Source organism: Cyclopterus lumpus, chromosome 12 (assembly GCF_009769545.1).
Source record: "Cyclopterus lumpus isolate fCycLum1 chromosome 12, fCycLum1.pri, whole genome shotgun sequence".
Lineage (NCBI taxonomy): Eukaryota > Metazoa > Chordata > Actinopteri > Perciformes > Cyclopteridae > Cyclopterus > Cyclopterus lumpus.
In genome coordinates this window covers 14934514-14957157 of record NC_046977.1, presented here as the reverse complement: position 1 = coordinate 14957157, position 22644 = coordinate 14934514, and the positions used below count along the sequence as shown (strand labels likewise).

General features: G+C 41.9%; 1 protein-coding gene across 1 annotated transcript; it reads left to right on the top strand.

Moving 5' to 3' along the window:
• Window positions 1–342: 342 nt before the first annotated feature.
• si:dkey-247m21.3 (5-hydroxytryptamine receptor 4) lies at window positions 343–22644 on the top strand. The gene is made up of 6 exons (XM_034547026.1): window positions 343–365; window positions 667–828; window positions 1386–1586; window positions 1693–1846; window positions 2864–3528; window positions 22551–22644. Exons 1-6 carry the CDS (start codon window positions 343–345, stop codon window positions 22642–22644), a joined length of 1299 nt encoding a protein of 432 aa, XP_034402917.1.

Here is a 22644-nt window from a genome sequence, read left to right as displayed (position 1 = left end):
TTGTTGCAGCCTATTTGCCCTCTAAAAACACGCTCTCAAGCCGGGATCCAGTTTTTTATTTAAGGTACAAATATCATACTTTTTGGTCAAGATGATCAAACAAAAAGAAATCCAGCCCGTCTGTACAGCTGGCTACTAGATTGCAGACTCACAGCAAGTGTGTGTGTGTGTGTGTGTGTGTGTGTGTGTGTGTGTGTGTGTGTGTGTGTGTGTGTGTGTGTGTGTGTGTGTGTGTGTGTGTGTGTGTGTGTGTGTGTGTGTGCGTGTGTGCGTGTGTCAACAGGGCCAGAGCATGGAGTGATGAGGACTATCCTCTGCTGACCTCAATGCAGACGACCAGTGATGGCCACAACATCACCTCGACAGTAAGTCATGAATTCCAAATAAACTAAATTAATTAATAAATATTAATAATATATATATATATATATATATATATATATATATATATATATATATATATATATGTATTATAATTAAGCAGTTTACAAATTCCAAAAACAAGTCTGTTTAATTTCATTATTATTACTTTGTATTACATCCCTGGCATTTCGTTCTCCCCCCATTCTCTACCTTGATTTATCTTTATCTATCTACAGTACTATCAATACTATCAATATATTCTACTTTAAATAATCTGATATGTGAGTTTTTTTATTTTTGCAGTTTGTTGGATGACAGAGGACAAGAACAACAGCAGCAGCAGCAGGAATTCCTGAGCTCGCTGGAGACAATTGTTCTGACCATCTTTCTCTCCATTATTATCATCATGACAGTGTTTGGCAACCTGCTGGTCATGGTGGCACTCTGCAAGGACAGACATCTGAGGTGAGCCCGTTGTCACTTTTTAAAATACTGGAAGCAGTAATAGTGGTCCAGTCTGGCTTTAAAGCCCCAGTGAGAAGAGTCTTTCTGCAGCCAGCAGAATCCATACAAAACACACACCTCAAGGTTCTCCCTGTTACCGCAACACACAATACAGGCAGCGACATGTCCGCTGCCACAAAACTCACCTCAAATGTTGTGTGTACTTTGGAAAACAGTTGATGTTAAAGTCAGATGTGACTTTAATGAGACAAAGCAACACAAACCAGGAGATAACGCCAGGGCTTTTGTTTCTTGCTATTTGTACTGAAACACACGCATGTACGGTGTAATGCATTCTGGGGAAACAGTGTGTTGAATGACACATATGCTTCGGAACAAACCCATCAAATGTCAAAGCACTCACATTACAGAGGTCCTTTCCTGGAAAATCTCAAAAGGAAGCACCTTTAAAGGTTAGAGTTGCAAGCGTATGACAGTCGTGTGAGACATGATGGCTCAACATACAGTAAGTACAACTTCTACAGATTTTCTTCTTGTTTCCCTGCTTGTCCTCCCAGAAAGAAGAAGACTAACTACTTCATTGTGTCGCTGGCGTTCGCTGACTTGCTGGTTGCCTTGTTGGTGATGCCCTTCGCCGCCATCGAGCTGACCACCGGCGAGTGGCGGTACGGAGAGATCTTCTGTCTGGTCCGAACGTCCCTCGACGTCCTGTTGACCACAGCGTCCATACTGCACCTCTGCTGCATCGCGCTGGACAGGTTTGTGTGTTTGCGTGTGTGAGAGAGAGATGAACAAGGGGGATTTGAACCTCATTCATAGTCTTTTTGGTGGACAGCATGTGTGTGTGTGTGTGTCTTACTCCAGGTATTACGCTATCTGCTGCCAGCCGCTGGTCTACAGACACAAGATGACCCCAGTCAGAGTGGCAGTGATGCTCAGTGGCTGCTGGCTCATCCCCATATTCATCTCCTTTCTACCCATCATGCAAAGCTGGAACGCCATCGGCATCGAGGACATTGTGAGTACTCGGCAGCTGAGATTGGAATTTAAAAAGGGGGCGAGCTCAAAAGAAACTGCTGGTTACATTATTATTATTATTAGAAACAGCCGTGCATCAACAAAATATCCTATATATTTGAACAAAGTAGCACACTTAAGAGTTCATATCCCGGCCTCACATGCCTAAAGAGGGAGATGTTCTTTCTGTGAGGGCAAATGCAGTATATACCTTTCCAGCCTAATATTCTCTGTTTCTAATAACGTTTTACAATCCCTTGAACTATCAAACGCTAATGCAGTGATCACAAAACAATTCCAGTCGCTGTGGAGGCTCTCTTGTTGCGAGCAAAGACAGCACTTCAACAAGCATTTCCTGCTGCTTTGGATATGTTTTGGCGTGAGGTTATTTCTGAGCTGCCTTGAAATGAGCTGCAGGACTCCCAGAGGCAGACAAGGATAGATGAATTTATTCAGCCAGAGTTAATGAAATACTCGTCTCTTTTCTCAGTCTTTCAGTCTGCCAGCGTCCAAACAACAATCTTTTTTGTTTTTAAGAGCTGGATGGATGTCGTATGTCACAGACAAAATTGCATAGGACTAGTTATGACTTGTGCCTGCACATTTAGGTCAGGTTTTATTGGTTTGTTTTGATCATTTTTTTCGTCTTCGGTCGCTTTGTTTTTCTCTCAAAAATTCTGAAAATGTCCATCGCACTCTTGTTTCCACCCAAAAAAGGAATTGTTTGAAATTGTATCTTCTTCTCACTCGAGCTGTCAGAAAGCCACCCGAACTGATTTGATAGTTGTGACACAAGTTAAACGGCGTGTCAGCTTGGTGTGTGAACTGTGTCTGCTCCGTGTCCACCGAAGACAGGATTACACTCCACACTTCTGGTGGCGTGGCGATATGAAACTCGGGTGTCTCATCTCTATCTTTGAAACCAGAATTACTCAATATGACGATTGTGTGAAAGATACTTTTTAAATGTTTATGCCTTGTTTTTGATTAGGATTTGTTATTTTTGTCTCGCCTCCAGATTGAGGAGAGGCGCGCCTTGGCAGGAGGCTCCAACGACACCAGCTGTGTGTTTCTGGTCAACCGGCCGTATGCCCTGATCTGCTCTACAGTGGCTTTCTACGTCCCGTTGGCCCTCATGGTCCTGGCCTACCAGCGGATCTACGTCACCGCCATGACCCACGTGCGGCAGATCGAAACACTGCAGCGGGCCGGCTCTGCTCCCGTCACCGGGACGACCCCGGTCATAACCGTGAGGTCCTCCACCTCCTCGGATCCATCGGAGCACTACCGCCTTCGGACAACAATGGGCTCCTCGCCCTCAGAGCAGGCTCCCATAGCGAACAGCCGCATGCGCATTGAGACCAAGGCGGCAAAGACGCTGGCGGTTATAATGGGTTGTTTCTGTCTATGCTGGGCGCCGTTCTTCATCACCAACGTGGTGGACCCCTTCATCCATTACTCGGTGCCCTGGCAGCTGTGGACAGCCTGGCTGTGGCTCGGCTACATTAATTCAGGGTTGAACCCTTTCCTGTACGCCTTTCTGAACCGGGCCTTTCGGAGGGCGTTTCTGGTGATTCTCTGCTGTGGGGATGAGCGGTACGCACGGCACGGGAGCTGCTCCTACGGACACACCCAAAGAGCGTACTCGGCCGCGTCGGTCAACGGGACGTCGATGGCACTGAGGTAAACGGTAAAGGCATTTGAAAGTGTGCATCGCGTGTGTGTGTGCGTGTGTGTGTGTGTGTGTTGTCCCGCTGTTAAAAGTCCATCAAACAAGAAGACATTTTTGTCTTCTCTTGCAAAGAGAGGCGAGTGTGCATTAACTGTGGACTGAGTGCCAGTAGGCTGTTGGAAAGTCAGTCTTTTTATTGTATTCACATGTTCTTTGATGCACTTCACTGTAGAATCGAAAGGAGAATGACAGATTGCACTGTTATTTGTTCCTTTGTCAGTGTTTTTGTCACCACAACCTGCTTTTGTTCAGCTGCAGAAGTTAGGCCAGTTGGTCCAATTCTGCTGCTGAACTGCAGACGTCTTATGGGTGTAACAGGGACCTGACATTCATCAGTACAAGATGACACTCTGTATACGTTACTAATTGGTGGCATAGATTAGGTTACATTTGATGTCTGCTTGGATGCAAGCCATCATCTTATTTAAATTAAGCCATCATTTCTCATTGAGGCCATGTGTCATACCCTAATGTGTAAATAATAGATGTGAACAGGCTGTGCCTTCTCTAGTAATAAATGTTCATGGTCAAAGCAGCTTCGGTGCTCTGCAGATGAACATCTCACCAGAGCTGTTTACACCATGTGTAAAATGAATTTAATAGTTGATTCATTTCATTTTGGAGCATGGCGCGTGCTCGTATTATAGAAATGAGGTCAGCTCATGAGCTGTGTCATATGCTTTTCTTTCTGTCGTAACCCATCGTGGAAACGGGATCTAAAATGAGCTTTCAAGATAATCTCAAAGTTTTAGCGTAGATTCTGACACACAACCTGTATTTTGTGTTGTTATTTGAATTTATAAGCATATAAAACAATAAGGAGGTAGATGGAGTAATAAGCCAGCACAGACAGTAACAACAGCTTAGTTATAAACCAGCAGCAGTAGCAATTTTACAATCAGACTCAAATCCATGCACTCCGACATGGAGAAGTTGGATTGGTCAAAACTCTGTCAAGCTCCATCCAGCCGCTGTAGATGGAAGCCGTTAATTCTGAGTCAGCAGCTTCCGATCTAAATGCGTCCCCACGCATCTGCTTCGGAAAACATGGACGCCAGCAGCAAAGTGATGTTTGTATGGCAAGTATCTCAGCTTCACAACACCACTTTGCTGAAGGCGTCACTGTTTACCGAGCAGATGCACCGAGATGCATTTAGATCAGAAGTCGGGAACTTTGCAGCATCGGTCTGCAGAGCTCTGGACAGAACACTACCGCTTGTTTATTTAACATTGTTTTTAATATATATATTTAACATGTCACGTGAACGAATTGCACCAAATTGGACAAAGCACTGACTTTAAACTGCATCGCCTTTGTATTTATTGCTTTTGTAAAGCCCTCAGTGAGTAAAACTGACACCTAAATTAAAATGCTTGCCGTCCTGAAAGTAAACCCCATGTTGCTTTAAATAATATGAGCCATCTCAAGTCGTTTGTCACACCGCTGTGGAGCTTTTCTTGAGCTTAGAGTCATCCGAGTTGTTGAACTTCAGGGCGGATGGATTTAATTTTCCCAAATTTGTCTTATTTCACAGATCTTTTAATTGATCACAATGAATGCTAACGCAATGACAGCCCAACATTCTTTTGATTGTACTGCGGGTTTTCTGCTGACGTTAATGGTGGTGATTGAGTTGACGTCTGTGTTTGTTCTCCCCCCTCTAAGTGGGGATGATGGAGGAGGTGACCTGTTTGTGTCTACACTGTTTAACTTTAACACAAGTACTTTACTGCTGGAGAGATTCAGAGGCATACGCACTGACACACACAAACACACAGTCACACACACACATGCAGCTGACACGTTAATGTATACAAATTAATTACAATGCAGGCGTGCGAGAGAGAGAGATTCTAAAAGTCTAAAAGGCGCGCGTGCAAAAACACACACATACAATGCGTCGTGCTGGCAAGTGCATGTTCGTGTGTGTGTGTGTGTGTGTGTGTGTGTGTGTGTGTGTGTGAGGAAGCTTGCTGAGCGTACGCCTCGGCTCCAGTCGTAGTGTTTTTTGTGCGAATGTGTGTTTTCTGTGTGCGTCTTTTGGTCTTTCTGCCGGTGTGTGTCGGAAACGGAAAAGACAGTTTTAACTCCAATCTGATGTCCTCTCTTAAAATCTGTCTGGGACAGAAAACAGACTCAGACGATCAGATTACAGCCAACAGGATACTGGAAAACTGAAATTACTGGAGGGATCCTGACGAGTCATTGTGTCCGTGGGCTCTGAGGCGCTTATGCGTGGACGGTGTACGGGTCCGTGTGGGTGTTTTCTCCGTCGTGCAGTTTATTACCAGAAGTGTCTCCCTGATTTCTTATTCATTATTATTCCTGTGTGGATGCGCTTTTGTGCACACTTGACAACAATCTGTCAGTTTGTACACAGATCCATAAAAGGCAGATGTCTTCTTGTCTTCAGTCATGTCTGACTGCTGCTATAATACAGATGTAACGTTTTTCATAGTCTTTTATAGTTCTTAACTTATATGTTGTCTACATGTTCTTTGTTGTTATCTGTTTTGCACTTTATTACTTTTTTATTATTATTATTATTATTACTACAATCACTTTATGTTGGACGAGAGAGAAACTTACTTTCAGATGGAAGAAGTGACAATAAAACTGACTTTGAGTTGACTTGACTTTGTAAAGATGCACCATTCATTTTCAAAGACTGCTATCTTTTTAAAACACTTCAATTAGTAGAGACAAATCAGATAAAGAAAAGATAATGGTTTATTATTAACAGATAATGTGTGATGATAACTCTACAGGGAGATTTGTAATCGAGGGGTGTCGGCCTGCTGAACCTGCTGCCACCGCGACCCGACCCCGGATAAGCGGGTGATAATGGATGGATGGATGGATGGATGGATGGGTGTCTGCCCTGAGCAGCAGCAGGATGAATGCCCCCGTGGAGTCCAGACCTGGTGGTGGTGCTGATGAGGCTGATAGAACGATGAGTTGATGGAGCTGATGGATCTGCGAAGACCGGGAGGGAGATGAGGAGGTGGGAGCTACTGGAGATAGAGAGACAATCATATTAAAAAAGAGACAGCAGCAAGACGATAGGCTAACGATGAAATTGATTCATTGTGCTATTGGAGAGAGGAGACCAGCTGATCTGAACAGCTGGTATCATGATTGACAGCCCCGAGCAGGACAACGAGTAAACAATGAGTGAGCATGCGTGAGGAATGGAGGGCAGATGTGTGAGAAATAAACTACAAGCCTTAAGCACACAAGAGCTTCGTCTTCCTGACTGAGCTCATGCTAGAGCTTCATTTGTTCCTCCACTTCACAAAAGTCTTCTAGTTTCTACTGAAGTCTGCTCACAGATGAAGAACTTTTATTTCTTGGTCATTTTGGTAATTTTCAGCCATTCAGCACGTTTCACATCTCTGCATGTTGATTCAGAGGGAAATGAACAGTCACTGCCTACAGGGAAGGAAAGCAACACACAACTCGATAATACGCAGTAATGACCAATACAGGATACACAATTTGAATCAATATGGAGAAATATTTAAAGTATAGTTTATATTTAATATTTAAAGTATAATTTAAGCAGTATAGTCCTATAAGATGGCAATAAATACAACGTTTTGAATTTGTAGCTGTAAAACTTGATTATTAAGTTAACATTGACTTCATACATCTTCTAATTCATAAAAAAAAGACTATTATAGGGTTTGTGAATTTTGGCTTATTAGCATTGTTGTTTTCCTGAGTGGTCCTGTCAACAAACACACGCTGTCAACACTCACCAATCGACACGATGCTCCAGCAGTGGATAGTAGACACTTGTTTGTGTTTAGAGTCATATCAAAGACTTTGTGTCGTTTGCCAAGTGGAGAAAGTAGAAACGACTTTGAGACCACCTCAAACAGTTTAACGCTGTTGAGTAAATATTGTTGCATCATCCCCGGGGGCCTCGAGTTCCTTCAGAAGATAGTGAACACTTTCCTTTCACCATATTTTAGTCCTTGTTCACTCAGAATAAATTGGAACTCAACTTAATGATCTTCCAGTATACTCTTGTTATTCATCATAGTTTTGAAAGATCAAACAAGCTGTTGGAGGATTTGCTGCTTTCATAACACCGGGCTCTCCTCGTTACTACACGCTGACATTTTAGGAATTCTGTGAGCTCTCCTCCTCGGCAGCTTCTGGTTGTTAAACATGCTGAATGTCTCGTGGTCATCATGGTTTCATATGCGGCCGCCAAATCTTCTGAAAGCAGTTTAATCTCCATCTCTCTTCTGTTAATCAGTAGTTTTCTCCGTGACGCTCTCCGTCCTCTTACCTCCTTCAGAGCAGCTGACATCAATACCTAAAACAGAGTGGGCTGAATGTGTGAGCTTCAACTCAAAACATACAAGCAGGGGAGTGAACGGTGTAAAGTGAGGGGTTGGTACAGTCTCAATGTGCACAAATCAGACCCCGGATAACCAAGTAGCGACCAACAAATTGGTCCTCGCTATATGAGAGGCGAACCTGGATACATGCACTTTTCACTGCTATATAATAATGTGGCATGTAGTGAAACCTTTAGGGACGCCAGGAAGGGCTGTCGTAAAAAAAAGAAAGTGTCTGGTGATGAAAAATAACAAGCTACAACTCAAAATGTCCAACCCTTCCTGTTGCAGTTAATCAACTTTAGTGCGATCCGTCCCGAGTTCACCTTCGACGCTGCATGCAGAGCTCACGTCTCGTTGGCTTCCACAAACGCACCGTTGTCTCGTACAATCAGTGTGATTGTTACGTGCTTCCACTATCTGCCCGTTAATGCCAAAGCAAAGCGCAGCTGTTTCAAAACAGCAGAGTGTGTAATCTCCCCGGAGCATGACGACTTGGTTCAAGGCCCTGCCGCCGGGCTCAATCAAGGCTGTTTTCCGATCCTGAATCTTGTCATATTTTGAATATTAGAATAAGCTAAAGCATTCAGCTCCATATATGGAAGTTATATGCAGCAAGCAGGCAGGAAGACAAATGAGCAATGGGAGCAAAAATGCAATGTAAGATAATACACGCTATAATAATAACTCATTAAATTAATGAAAGCTGAAAGGTATGACACACAACATAACCGATTGTTCGTTTATATTAAACGGGCAGTCCACGGATTTTTACACACACATGGTCAATTTACAAGCACAACTTAGAAAGTCTTCTGTGGGTCTGCAGGAGTTTTGTCAAGTCCGAGAATTGAACCCGAGTGATGAACAAGCCTGCCTTGTATAAACTGGAGATGTGGAGTTTTGATGATGTTGGTATTTACCAGGCAGGGGGTGTAAGAAAAAAGAGACTAGCAAGTAGCATTATGGATCCAGGTAGGATATTTAAGCTTTCATTTATTCATTTTGTTTCAAGCCATCCCGAGTCTTAAGGGTCCAGCTCTGGTAGGACGTTGGAGGGAAGAGAATCCAAATCGAAAGAATAAGCTGCTTCTTCTCATCTTTGGAAGATAGAGTCCCAAAATAGATCCGTCTATTCCAAACCTCGATTGAGGACGCATGGTTTCATCCTCCGGGACTGCGTTGATTTGTTAATGAATGGACGATCACCTGTTGCTCTCACATGGTTCATCCTTCACATCAGTAGAAGGGTTCAATAGTGCTTTTTCCCAGAATGCCAAAGCCATGCAATGTCAAACAAAGCTTGTTTTTTAGAACTCCTCTTGATTGTACAGGCGATGGTTTGAGCTTGTTGTGCAAACACTCTGGTCTGTGATTTATTATAAGGCTTACATGATTTATTATTGTTTGAATGAGACCCTAAATCCCTCAGCTGTGACTCTCTAACTCTCACTTTTCTCCCTCTTTTTTACTTGCCCAGAAGACTTGGATCTTTGTTTTCTTTTTTTTTCCCCATCCCTGCCTCTCATCTCTTGCTCTAAATAAAGGAATTACTGTTCGTCATCATATTTGATACGACAACAATTGGATGCAAGAAAATAGGAAAGAAAGTGAAAGAGTAACATGTGGGAAACTCACATCTAAATGATATTTTAAAAAACAAGCATAAAATATAAGTTGTTGGTGTCCCGTTTGCATCAGCTGCTGTCGTTTCTCTTCTTCCTCAATGTCAGATGTCTGGATGCTCTAAACTCATCTGTGATTCTAAATTAAACTCATCTCTCCCTCAGTCTCTTGGCTTTGCTCTCCCCTGTAACAGAAACGTGGTTTCCTTGGTGACAAATGGGACAGTAGAATGAACCCACCTGGTCAAATCAGCTCTTTGAATCTCAATTTGTCTGCTTTTCTGTGAGGGACAAAAGACTCGCTTTGTTTTTTCTTTCTTTAAAATGGTTTTGGTCACAGAAGACCTTCTGGGTGTTACTTCAGACTCAGCTTCACATTTAGTGAGCCTTCTTATATGTGACCCATGTAAATACAGAACGTCAGTAGAATAGGAATCACAAATCAGCTGCTATCTGTCTGTGCCGGTGTCAGATAACTGTGTTGCATAGAACAGGACAAAAGGCCTTTTGTCATGGAGGACTTGTTGAGGAGGAAACTCACAGGTGTAAATGAGGAAATGAATGCTGCTTAAGTTTTAGGATGCGGTTATAAAGACAATGTCATTGTTAATGTTAGTGGGCTTTCCTACAAGGAAGTCAATGTCCATGGTAAAAAGAACCAGGCTTATTCGACCTATCATAGAAGTGTGTTTGGCTACTTCGGGGCAGCAGAAATCCGAACTTCCTTTTCGGGACATTGAGACATTGTGATTGAACTCTGCATCAGATCTCCTGCCAGGCTTCTGAAGGGGCTTCTGGGGACTCACGCTATTGCGCTCTCCGCCCCTCAGAGTTGTCTTTACAGACGCTGATGTGCCATACATCTTTTTTCAGGTCCGATGTCAACATCGACAACATGAGGGGGAAAAACTACTGCATGATGACGAGTAAGGGTGTGATTACACCTGCGAAAAGTCCAAATGATTCTGGGAATGTCAGTTTTGTTGCTTTTTGTTGCGTTTGCTTCCTTTTGGGTGCCGACGGCCTCATTTTTAGCCGACTAGAACTTGTTAGCAATGGTCACATGACTCACAAGCAGGAGATTTCCGTCCTGCCAGGTTAGACGAACGAATGCGTTGCAAGAAATCTGAAAATCACTGCTAATCCACATGTTGAATTCATCTTCTGCTACCCAGAATTCCTTGTGTTTTAGGGTTATTTCCTGCAGTTGGAGTGAATCCCATGTTCTTTCCTGGTATTGTGTTGCTTTTATGTGTTGAGAACCTCGGGCTCGGACAGCTGTGTGTATATGTGGGGAAACAGTTTGGCCATATGATATCATAAAGTATATGGTCAACTTTCCGTGTTGTTGTAAAGTCTCTGGCCTTTACCTGCTGCCTTTGTTTTAGCTTCAGGTGAATCACATACTTTACATTTCTCCGTCTGCTCAAAAGAGAGCACAACAATGGCCTTGTGTCTGACACGGACGGCACGGCGGCTCAGTTTAAATCTGTCATAAACACCGGCAGTTGGCGTGCGTATTGTGCAGCAGAGCTGATATTAAATTTGGGGAAGAGGTGCAGGCATTCTTTGGATTTGTTATGTTCCTTTGTTTTCACTGTTCTTATCGTGTGTTTTCACGTTGAACTCCGCAGAGCAAAATCCCTCGAAGAGAAGCAATGGAGATATAATTCAGCTCAGTTACGAACGTTTTTTTAGGAATGCGCCCATTTGAACTTGATGCTCGACTTCTTGAATTGCTTAAAAAAAAAAATATATATATATATATATATATATATATATATATATATATATTGTTTGCCTATTTTTGATGACCTGGCGCATCTCATGTTAACTTTCTGTATTGATTTTGATAAAAGCTGCATCTTATTGCCATGAGGCTGACAGGGGCCTAAACAGGAAGTGATAAAAGCATAAAGGTCTCGGTGTAGTCGGACTGCAGCTGGGTCGCCTCATGAGTCTGATGAGCATGTGACATCCTTACTTCATTACTCTCTCAACATTTATTAAAATGGGATTGTTTGTATTTTCGCGACAGCCCGATTTCCTTTCTTTTTTACACAAGTCACACGTATACATAGTGATGAGTTCAGCCTCGGCCATCTGCCGCCGGTCGCCGAGCTTCAGGTGGAGCCACTGAAGAGAGAAAGAGCACTTCTTATTTACTTTCTTCATCTATTGCCTTTCTGCGATTTCCTGTGTGCTGTAAGCCCTCCGTTGAACCAGACATTTAAGTTTTTTTGTGATAACCTTGAGTGTCTTTTTTTATTTCGACTATTTGTTTCCTAGCAACAGCAAGCAGGTAGGAGAAAATGATGAACAGTTTTTTTTAAACTCATGGGTTAGACTGCCTTTACCATGACAAAGATATAAGGCTTTGGGAACAACATGTTTGCGTGAATGCAAAACAAATGTTTTAATGATAGTCGTCATTCAGTGAATCTTTTTGTCTTCTTCTCCAGAATAGAAGGTTAAGGTAATTAACTCAACATGAAGCATGAGAAAACCTAATTTGTTTAGTGATGGAGAAAGTATTCACAAACTCAGGGGACTGCTCGCTAAGTTTAGATTGTGCAGATCTGGTCCCTTTGATATATCTACGTTAGAGGGGTCATGTTCCCATTCTCAGGTTCACAATTGTATTTTTGGCTTTCTACGAGAACATGTTCTGCCTGTTTATTCACCCTCGGTGTGAAACGCGTTGCTTTTTGCGCCTGTCTCTTAAACACTCCCCTCAAAGCCCAGTCTGCTCTTTTCCCCGGTGTATGATGTGGCTGCAGCATCCGGACATTTCTTTCTGAAGTAGATGCTCCAAGAAAAAAATACTAAAACCAAAGGAAATCACACATCTTGGGCATAAAAAAATACATGTTAACCTTCTTCTCCAATTGTGTCCATCTACTGTTCTGTGCTTATTTGTATGCTTAAAATGTGAGAAACCTTATCATCTCTGTCACCATAATGTTGGCACCTAAAATGGATGTTTGACATTGACCTGCAGAAATTTGGTTAGATTTTGGATTCCATCAGAAGTTAGTGGCAGGCAACACGTCTGCAGAGAGCATGGAGTTAGTGACAAGGCTGTGTGTGTGCGAGTGAGATTGCGTGTGTGTGTTTGATTGACAGAAAGTTGCATGTTTGTTTGTCTGCGGTACACAGTGCGGACGGGCCAGTAGTTCTACAGTCCTTAGAGCTCGGTCCAACATTTCTGGTGCAGCCTGATAAAACTTTATTTGATTTTAATTCGGTTCTATTAAATAAAAAACACCTTCAACCTTGGGTACAGGTAGACATAGCGATTGGATTTCTTATGGACATACTCCATGAAATATGACCAAAAATTTGTGTGTAAAATAAAAACTAAATTGATGTGATGGTTGGTGTGACGGTAACGGCCTTCCACTGTCTTCACATCCAAATACAGGGAGTAACAGCAGTAGCTCAATGCGTCACATTTAGCTTACCACAGCAGCACAGCCACATTTATTCTGACTAACACATAAAGAACGGTGCAAATCAAGTCGATTTCCTCTTTAAAAACGTTGGAAAATAGTTCACGTGATGGCATACTGTTTATACAGCTTGCAGTTGATGGTGAAAAAAAACAAAAAACAAGGTCAAGCTTTGAGAAGTTCATCCAAAACAAGTCACCAGTCAGGTTTAATGACTCCACAACATTTCACCCAACTGAAAGATCATATTGTCAAAACATGTGCACACACTTGTGCAAACACGCAGACATACAGTGTCTAAAATAGAAGCAGCCTCTCACTATCAGGTCCATCTCTGAGCAGGAAGTGAGGTGGTTTAACTTCAGTGGGATGTGGGGGAGATCAGGTCCAGGTGCATTTGTCTTCAACAAAAAACCAGCTCTGTTTGATGAACGGGAGGGATTTTCTTTGTTTTCTTTAAAGCCGGTGCTTGCTATATGACGAGAGTCTGCACAGACACACAGAGACAGCACCGGAGCTGTGCGATATGGGATAAACCTTGCATCAGTATATGGAAGAACCACACTTAACAAATAGACTGATCTCATTCCGATGAGCTGCATAACCCTACAAAGTATATCGTGAGCTGTAGATACTGAGATTCAGATGATACCTTTACAAGTCAAGGTAATAGAAATGAGTGTGTCGTTGATTCTTATAAGATCTGTCGGGAGATGGTGTCGGGTCATTGCATGGAAATATGTCTACGTCCAGAATGGCTGCCACTTCATCATCCGCAGCAAAATAGCAGAAACATGAAACGCAGAGGATTTTCTGTCCTAGAAACCCAGATGATGCTCATGAAGGGGCTGCAGGACACCAGTGTGCCGTCTGTGGTCCTTTCAGTCAGTGTAGCGATCCTGGAGTTCAGAATTCAACTTATGCATGGACAGTGATTGGCATTTTCTGAGAAGCAAAGACACTCGTCTCAAGTTTCCCAGAGCAGGCTTTGATGTTAGAAGAGGAATGATTTTTTGTTTCTTTGGGGGTTTGTGTACTGTGTGAATGCTCGGACCTTTCCAGAGTTTTGGGATTTGTTTTCCCCCTGGGGATGAATAAAATAAAATCTGATATAATCTAATCTAGTATGCTGTCTATTTATGAGCCGATGGTGCATATGGTCCATAGGGACTAGATACGACCAAAATTTTTGGGAAAGACACAATTGTCCCCACCAATATTCTGTTAATTTGAATTGCCTGTTCTAAAAAAATAATTTCGCACAATATATTTGCAAACTCATTCGTATTATTATCTATATTATGTTCGTCGCCCAGAAGAGTGAAAACTACATTTCCACGTTTTCCAAAGCGCCCTCGAGCCTGCGAGACAAGATGCTGTCATTTAATTGGCTGAAGAGTAACTTGCAGAAAGAGAGCTGGCCGGAGTCTGATAGGTTAAGCTACTAAATACACCAGGAAATAATAAAGCCTCATATTAGTATTTTGTTTGATCTCACCATTGATATTGTTGACCCTGTTGTGCTTTGTAGATAGGAAGATGCCACCAAAAAAGAAAAGAGATATCCGAAGTTTGTTCACCACCCAGAGGGTCGTTGTTAGTTAACGTTAGCTAAAAGGCTAACTACCCACACAGTGCAAACCTGCATCATTTTGAGATGCATTCAGGACACTCAAAAACTCATTGCAGATGTAGAGCAAATTGAGGAAGCAGCAGCTGGACCACCAGGGCTTCAGGTGAGGTCTTACAGTGATTCTGTGTTGAGGTGTATTATCATGGCTGACAGTGTAACCATTGTCTACCTGTTTTAAGCGAATTATTATTACGTTAAAACATGCATGCGCAGACCTAAGTTCTCTTTGCTCTTTAGGGAACAGTCAGTTTGAGTGACAGCGACCGTCATGAAGTGAGTGTAGCAGAGTCCTGGACACGAGGAGTGAACCATACCAGCCTGATCCGAAATCCCCTACCGATGCTGAGAGCAAACCTACGCCTTGGCGATGGTCTGTTGTGTCGCTCCATGTTTTCATTCCGTTTGGAAGAAGAGTGACTCGAGGTTTTGGAACTTAAGCGTCACTGAAACGATGAGAGCGCATTTACCACAGGGAGAAAAACTCCTTTCAGGGAGGAAGTGACATTGTTTATAGAAGTGTGCAGAAAGAATAAGTTAGAAAAAATAAGAAATCTGGGTCTCGAAAAGCCTGTGATGTATAATTAATAAGGCCGAGTGTCCACTATCTAACATGTCCTCTCCAGTAACGCGGGAAGAGCTCATATATCAGAGCTGACTGGTTCTGCTTCCTTCCGGCTTTGTTTTGAGGCCGGTGTGTCAACACAGTTCAGGTGCTTCAACCTTTTAAATCTCGACTCCCAGCTGACCCGTCCAACATATTTGCTGTACTGGAAACAATGAAGTCTTTACTGGCCCAGATTCCAGTTTGTCTTGGTGGATTCGCGCCGCCAATTAGCCGATGAATTTCCCTCGAGTGATGGAGCTGCCTAAGCAATGCTTCAGTCTGTTCTATGTATTTATTTATGTATGTATGTGTGTGTGGACACAACTGTTTCAGTGTGTGTAAAAGGCCAAAGTTGTCAGTGATACCGTGTGTGACTAAAGTTTTCAAAGTCCAACAGGCCTTCATGCTTTAGCGAATGTTCTCAGTTTGTAATTAAAACATGTGAAATAGGTGGAAATGAGTAGTTTGCTGAGAAAGAGCAAAACTAGCTCCTCTAGTAATATCCTGAGGGATTCTGTGGGAAAACACACCTTATCTCGCTTTTCCATCAGCGCTGAGTCCTCGCTACTTCAGCCCCCAAAGCGAGGAGATAAGATGGAAATCCGATTACTTAATGTCCCTGAACGATATTGGCGCTAAATTAAAGGAACACAAACCTTTCTTGTATCTCGTGTCGATCGGTCTTAAGGTCACGGGGTACGGATCACATGACAGGACAGCGTTGCAGAAATGTACAACATGTACAAAAAAAAGGGCGCATGGAGCGTGACGGGCTTATAGGGAAAGATTGATCAAGTCGATTGTACACACGTGTTGTTTCTTGGCATGAACATGCTAGTGTTGAATCCTAAACAACGACAGGTACTGGCAGCGTTTTTTTAATAAAAAAATTAAAGAGAAGCTAAATATTATGTGCTTGTTAAACATCAGACACAAGCAGGAGAGGAACACAAAAGACTAAAGCAATACATATTTCAGAAACCTCATCTGAAATGCCTGATGTCAGTTTGTGTCCCAAAAGAAATAGAAATCCCCGTAAAAATCAGTTCAAGGGATCAAAATGTCCTCCTTTCTCACGATATTTTCCATCAGCATGGAGCTCCTTGATGTGTGTTTTGTTTTTGTGGATTTTTGCCAAGTATCAAACCAACTGACGGATAACAGCAAATCTGGCAGCACGAAGGCGCCAGATGCAGTAAGGAACAGTACGTTGAATACATGACCGTTTTTAAACTTGGCCTTTTTTTCCTGATAGCTGCCTCTCAGGAACTCGGGCATGTTTCCAGAGACTGATCGTGAGTTTGTGGATTGAAGCACTTGTAATAAATGGTCTTTAATAGTATTTAAAAGTAATTGGATGGCGTTGATAGTAGACGAGATTTGTGGGGATCCAGACTGTTTTCTTCTTGTTTCTTGTCAAACCTCACTGCATCACTGCCTGCGATATTACCTTTAAATGAAAGTGACCATGTCTTGTTATGTGAACACATTTTTAAAGAACAGTTGTGGTTAATGCTAAAGTTAAAGCTTAGTGACTAATACAAAACATTGCGTTTAGTGTGGCTGCTTCACAATGAGAGCCAGTTCAATGCCTTTTAAACCCCACGATTTACACATTATAGTTAGACTGTGTAAAACCTTACAATAAACATGAGCAAATATATTGATGTTATACATCAAATTAAACAAGAGAACTTGGGCTACAAGTAAGCCATTTCCACACAACTAAAAATATCGTAATCATCAGGAGTCAGCCCACTCAGCACGTTTTCGGAACTAGCAACCCGTAGCTCATTAAATATATCTGTCATCCCTGTTCTTATATTTTATTTTATTTTGTGTGTTTAGTTTATTTAGTCTATTCCATTTGGTGTCTGTAAAGTGTTGGGCGCTACCATAACAAATTTCCCCTTGGGGATTAATAAAGTATATATCTATCTATCTATCCATCTATCAGAAAAAGCCAGATAGCAAAGAGCAAGAGGACTTAACACAGATTCTAAACTTGTTTAGCAAGTCTACATTCTCAGTGAAGGCAGGTCACTCGTGGAATGCTCTGCCACCACACATACGTGCACACAACACGTACAACACGTTCAAGCATAACCTGAAGGAATGGCTTGTTGCCAATCAGGTGTGCAGTCATTGATGTGCTGTCTGTCCTGATGCTTGTTTCGGCTATATGTGCATTTGTTTTTTTATGTGTATGTTGTATTGTAGCTGGGTTTGTTCTGCCTGATTAATGCTGCAGCCCGTTATGTCTCTGGTCTATTGCTGTACCCTTTCTTTTTGCTGTGTATTGGTTTTGTTTCTATGTTGTGTCAGTTTGTCTATGAATTTTATTTCCATTTTTATTTTGAGATTTTGTTATTTTAGGCTGCCTTAAAAACATCTGGCCAGGGACAGCAGATGGAAATTAGCCTCTCTGGCTAACTCTGGCTCACTTACAGTCCAACTGTTGATTGGTGTGCATTGTCCCTGCAAAATAAATGAATAAATAAATAAAATAAATAAATAAACATCTTCAGAAAATCCTTCTGTACCAAAGTATCACCGAGATATGAGCCAAAGAACACGGCAACATGAATCGCTTTAGCGCTTTAGTCACAAATGTTGCTTATCTTTGGCTTTAAAAAAAAAAAAAGTGGATGTATTGAACACTATAAGTAATATACAAGTGAAATATATGGTTTGGTACATGAGAAAATTCAAATTGCCCAAATGCCCTTTTCGCCTAATTAATCTGTACTAAAACTTCTCTAACGTTGTTAGGATTTATTTTGTCAAAGTCAAACTTTGCAGAGAGACTGGTCCCATATGTTGCTATGACCTCTGTGGTTGTTGACCTTTGCTCTGCATCCTTCCAAGAGATAATCATCCTGAAAGTGCTTTTCTTTTCTAGGTGAACCTAGAAATTCAACTTTTGCTGTCTTTCATCTTTATTTACTCTTAACCAGTAACACATATAATAATATTTACACATCTGAACAAAAGCAGACATGGTTTGCCTTTATTATAACACCAACATTATTCAAATTGCCTTTGTGGTTGCAGAGATACACCCTTTTTAGTTTGGGTATGTTATTTCGAGCAGAAACCTGGAAAATAGGTAGGGGTTTAAAAGGTTGTGAATCCTATGAAATGATGGCTTTGCATTAGCAGTAAGGTCCAGGGTTTAGTGACATCTAGTGGTCGGGTTGTAGATTGCAACCAACTGAAACTTCTTGTCGGAGAACTAAGATGACTGACACAAAAATGCAAATGGCCCTATCTAAAGCCAGTGTTTTTTCTATTCTGGGCAACAGTAGAACCATGGCGGATTCCTAGTTTATTATACACTAATGAAAACATTCTTATTAATATCATATTCCACATCTCCCAAATATCCCCCTAAATCCTACAAACCGGCCCTTTAAATCAGCTTTGACAAGAGCTGCATCATATCCTGTTAAAGCAATTTAAATCCAGTGGTGGAGCACCACAATGAAAACTGATATATGAAGAGGTTATTACTGGATGTAAATAGATTACTCGCAGACTATAAATAGTGACAAAAATGCAGTTTCATGTCGTGAAAATCTAACACAAACAATGGTTAGAAACAGCTCTGCTTTCCTCGCCACTGCTGCGTATCGTGTCAGAAGAGAAAACACAAACATATGTAAGATTCCCACGAGAGACGTTAGTTTCTATTTTTTTTTTTATCATAATTGACCGCTGACACAACCTCACAAAACATTTCACTGCCATCAAATTGAAGAAAATGATGCAAGATTACCAAAGTGCACATGTATTGCAAGATAAATCATTTCTTACGTTTTCCCTTTTCTCCAAATCGGACAGTGAGACAGATTGGAGGAGACACATGAGAGGGAAGCTCTGGTGGGAGTTGACCACTGGATCTCTGGACAGAGGGAAGTTACATGATTTGATTTAACATGTGGGAAAATTCCAATACTCTCTTTCCACCCTTGACTCTGGGGATGATCCGTTAGGGGCAGCTGAAATCTTTTTTTACCCTATAGATGAAACATGTATATATCATTTAAAATACGTATAGTCAAAACATCTGCTTCAAGCCATACGGATGAGATTTAAGGATCACATGTTTGTGTTTTGCTTATGAACAATACCATATCAGTAAGTCCGCAAAGTGACCTGCGTCTCACTCGTCTCAACCGAATGTGAATTAATTTTCTAGCTTTGCTCGACGAGCCGAATATTAGTGTTTCGGTCAAACTGTACACGTGAATATAAATGTGAGTCAATCTGAAGCTGGAGGATGAAATTGCAGCCAAAATGCCCCCCAGATGTTGAGGAAAGCATTACTTTAATGATGCTAATTGGAAGCATGAATTTGTTTATGACGGAGTTAACGTGGCTTTGATCTTCATCCCTACATTTAGTCCTCACATAGTATCGCGCAGGGTCAGATCTCCGGGATAAGCGGGGTTTTGTTATGCCTCATTAAATGAAGAAAAAAAAGAGGGTCTATTTGAGGATTTCTGCATGCTCACAATTTGATTAAAATAAACTCAATAAACTTCCAATTTTCCTCAAGGCAGTAGGGACAGCTGGGCCTGGCAGACGCTTGTTGACTTGAATTCACTCTTTGCCGCGGTGCCTCCAGATAAACGTCCTTTCAACTTAAGATCTTGGCGGATCATTGCCAGATTCAGATTTCTTTGCTCCATAAACAGGAGGTGATTGTTGTCACAGTGTAAACAGGAACTGCACGATTTCAGATGAACTGATGAGCGGAAGTTAAGCTTACGCTATGAGAGGATTCTGTTGGCAGCTAAACTTATAGATGTGTGAATGAGAAGTATGAATGACTATTGAGTGCAAAACTATACAATTTCTAACAACTTCTGATGTAATCCGATCCAGATATTTTTGGGGAAGTAGAGACAAAGAGTATCTGCATTACACCACGAAAGGATACTTATAATAGGATACTTATTATTGCTCGGCAAAAGCAAATTCAGTACTAATTTGTATGGTCCCTACGTAACAGCCTTTAGGTCCATTTACAATTATGATTGTTGATGTGCTTTCTCTTTGTTAAATAACGCAATAAATAGATCATTAATTGTGTTTCTGAAAACCAGGACATGCACCTATCCAGGTTCATGTTACTTGATTAAAAAAAAATGAATATAAAGTCTCCAAATAAATATTTATCTATATTCCTTTGGAGAGTTACTTCAACAATGTGAGTTTTCAACCCTCCTTAAAACTCCTCCTAAAATGGCATTCATATACAACGAATATACAACAATTAGAATGGGTGCCTTTGTTTATGAAGACAAGAAAGACATATTTTTGATCTGTAAAATGTTCGTATTTAGTGTCAGCCACTCGTTTCCCCTCCACGATTCACTCCCGACAACTCAGTAAAGGTCGAGGGCAGATTGTGGTCTTGGTTCAGTATTCAAAGTCAACTTAAGTTAATTCCCAACTTGGATCTTGCATCGTGTTGACCTTCTCACCACAGAATCTGACCTTTCTGATCTTGAGTTTCCGAATCCAAACCACGCCAGGGATGCAGGACGCTCCCCACGGTTTCTGATGACTCCGTCTTGTTCTTATTACAGCTGTCTCTCCGGCCCGAGCAACACTTCCTCCACTGGAACAACATGCTGCTGCGGTTACGTTTCCTCCTCAACATATTTGCCAATGCAATTAGTCATTTTTGTGGGCAGGGCGCTTTTTGACCTCAGACTCTAATTTCATGATCATTTGTAATCCGGATGCCTGCCTCCCAGATTTTCCTCCTCGGTATCTCATGCCGATCTTTCTCCTGGTGTCTGTTGGCGGTCTCAGGGCCCACGACCGTGTGACGGAGAGACAGACAAGAGCGTGTTTAGGCTGTAAACACGCTCGCTGTCAGAAAACAGAGGAGTAAAAGTTACAGAACATCTTGTGTTTATACCCCCCACCCCTCTCGCCCTTCTCACCCTGGACAAGCCTCCACATGGGGCCGAGTGTGTGCATTAGTGTGAGTGTGTGTGTGTGTGTGTGTGTGTGTATGTGTGTGTGTGCGTGTGTGTGTGTCACTGGAGTGAATGGTCTGATAACAGCTAGTTATTCACTTGGACTTACCAGAAGGAAGCCACCCGGACTTCCGTTCAGGTGTATGTTTGCTTGTTGGTGTGTGTGTGTGTGTGTGTGTGTGTGTGTGTGTGTGTGTGTGTGTGTGTGTGTGTGTGTGTGTGTGTGTGTGTGTGTGTGTGTGTGTGTGTGTGCGTGTGCGTGTGCGTTTCCCAGAATTCCCATGCTCATGAGGTCACACAGTCTTCACACAGAGGGACAGGTGACTGAAGTCCCCCACAGTAAAGGACTTTTGGCCACTTTAGGCTAGTTAAGGGTTTCCATTCGTACTGGGATTGAGTGTCAGTTAGAAATTGAATTCAAGTTTCCTTTCCTAAAGAATTTAAACCACCGTATTTACCTATATGTACATTTCACGACTATTAAATCAATTTATTAATTTTGACACATTTTCAGGATAATAAATGTAGAATTCTGTGACAATATATAGTATCTGTGCATTTACTGTACTTACAAAGAACAAAAAAACATCAAGGCTGTGAAACCACCACAGCATCATGGACAATCATCCATTCAGACTTTAAACATTAATACACTACGCTGCTGTTTTCTTGAACTCAGTCAACAGACCAATGCAAATGTACAAAACACACGGAACCACAACATATTTGTCCTTTTTGCTAAGTATTTGTTTTTTTGGATTCATTTAAATGTCATTTGTAAACTAAACTCTTTTTTCCCTGTCTCCCTCCTCTTCCTCCCTCTTGGCGGAGAACTTTCCTGCCAGCTTTGAGAAGAATGTCGACAGTCGCTGCCAGTTGCTCTGTGCTCATTTCCTCTGCCTCCTTCCTCTTCTATTCCCACTGACTCCACTGCAGAAACCTTGCTTATTTCTACCCGCTTATGAGTTATGAGACAACTCCGCCTTGACCTTAACCCTTCCCCCTAACCTTTTCTTACAATACCAATCACACCGTTTGCATTTGATGATTCCAAACAGACATTTTTTTTGTTGTATTTTCCTTTTTTTATTTTATTATTTCATTCTTATTGTGCCACTCCTTGTGATGATGGATTCATTGGTATCAGAGAGGTTATGAATTAAGCAGGAAAGCCTCAGACAAAAAGGAATGCACTGTAATTGGTATAGCACGCGTAACTAATTTGTATGTACAGTAATTCCAGTACTCGCGAGCCGGGACGGGTGACGTAGTGTAACGTTGACTCAAGAACTCTCTGTCTCTTCTTTCAGATTGTCGTTCCTGCCAAATCGCAGCTACAGCGACAACGGGCGGACGATACTGGCCAACGAGCAGGAGTCCCAGGACTCTCTCGGACCACTTTGA